Below are 1,402 nucleotides of genomic sequence, written 5' to 3' on the forward strand. Positions count from 1 at the left end.
GCCGTAGTATCCGGGGGGACAGGCTGCGGGAAGAGGAGAGCCCGCTGCTACCCCTGGCCATGGTGCAGGACCACGGAGGCAGAGGCTGTGGGCAGCTGGTGCAGGCAGCAGCACTGCTCAGCCCACACCAACTCTCAGGCTGGGAGAGGTTTGCACAGGCCCCAGAGGAAGCCCGGACTGGATGGGTGAACTGATGGACAACCACGTCCCCGTACCTTGGTTGCAGCGAGAGCCACTCCAGCCCGAGGCGCAGGAGCAGCCGTAGGGGTCCGGCAGGCAGAAGCTCAGCCCCCTGCAGCCCTGGGCTCTCTGGCACGTCTCCTGGCAGTTGCGGCCAAACTGGCCTTCCCGGCAGGCTGGAAAAACAAGTGTGGTCTGCCCTCACCCTCCATTCACCCATGCACTGCTTGTGCATGGCTCGTGTGCCTCGAGCGCCATATTGCTGCCCCGAGCAGGCACAGGAGCCGTGTCCTGCTGAGAAGGTGATGTTCCAGCCCTGCTCCGGAAACAGTGGGCACTGCGGGAGGGGAGGCACTGGGGATGCACGTGGAGTTTCTGGCCACAGTGCCCAGGTCTGGGGGTGCAGCGGGACCCCCACGTACAGCTCCTGCTGATGGGCAGCCCGGCACCTACCTCGCTCGCAGCGGGTGCCCATGAACCCGGGAGGGCAGATGCATTCACCAACATGGTCGTGGCAGACGCCACCATTCAGACAGTCTGGACAGTCCTTCTCACAGGACGGTCCCCATTTCTTTGCGGGGCAGGCTGTGGAGAGAGCGGAGGGGGTGCAGGGTGGCACCAGGCCAGAGGGCAGGGTATGGCTGCCTGTCCCTGCATCCCAGGGAGCCAGGGCCCCTCTCACCTCTCACGATCAGGCGGTAGAAAGCGCTCCACAGAGGGCTGTCCCCCATGAACGTGGCGCTGTAGACACCGTTTTCGCTCACGCTGACGTTGGGGAGTGTCAGGGTGACGAGGTCACCCCGCACCTCGCCCCGGTCCGTGGTCTGGTAGTAGGTGCCTGCAAGAGGGCAGAGGGTGACCCGGGGCCCCCCAAACCCCTGGGGCTGGTGGCAGGCACCGGCTGGGAGCCACCCCAGCCCCGTGCCTGCTCTTGGGGCCACTTGCCGTTTCTTTTCCACATAACATCCGTCTGCTTCCTCTTGAGGACCCTGGCAGAGAAGGTGGCCAGCTCAGCGACGTTCACAGACTGCGTGGCCTTCACTGGGAAGAGGTGGGCTGTGGAGGAAGAGGAGAAGGAGCAGGCTGAACAGCGGTCACCACCCAGAGCACTCATGCCCAAGGGCAGTGCCGGCACCCCCAGACCACCCACCCCAAAACATGGCCCTGGCACAGCCCAGCACCCACCACACATCTCTGCTGGGACAAAAAAAAATGTGTCCCG

The 1,402-nt window shown here is 64.6% G+C and overlaps 1 protein-coding gene across 1 annotated transcript in view; it reads right to left on the reverse strand.

The window, feature by feature from the left end:
* The window catches only part of TIE1 (tyrosine kinase with immunoglobulin-like and EGF-like domains 1), a 12,645-nt gene that overhangs the window by 6,848 nt on the left and 4,395 nt on the right, over positions 1–1,402 (reverse strand). Inside the window, exons 3-7 of the mRNA XM_009884682.1 lie at positions 1,126–1,236; positions 863–1,018; positions 634–765; positions 216–356; positions 1–23 (exon numbers count right to left, since the gene is read on the reverse strand). The exon at positions 1–23 is cut by the window's left edge and continues 7 nt beyond it. Coding sequence (XP_009882984.1) covers positions 1–23; positions 216–356; positions 634–765; positions 863–1,018; positions 1,126–1,236 — 563 coding nt within the window. The remainder of the gene's footprint in view (positions 24–215; positions 357–633; positions 766–862; positions 1,019–1,125; positions 1,237–1,402) is intronic.

Source organism: Charadrius vociferus, unplaced genomic scaffold (assembly GCF_000708025.1).
Source record: "Charadrius vociferus isolate BGI_N301 unplaced genomic scaffold, ASM70802v2 scaffold163, whole genome shotgun sequence".
NCBI lineage: Eukaryota > Metazoa > Chordata > Aves > Charadriiformes > Charadriidae > Charadrius > Charadrius vociferus.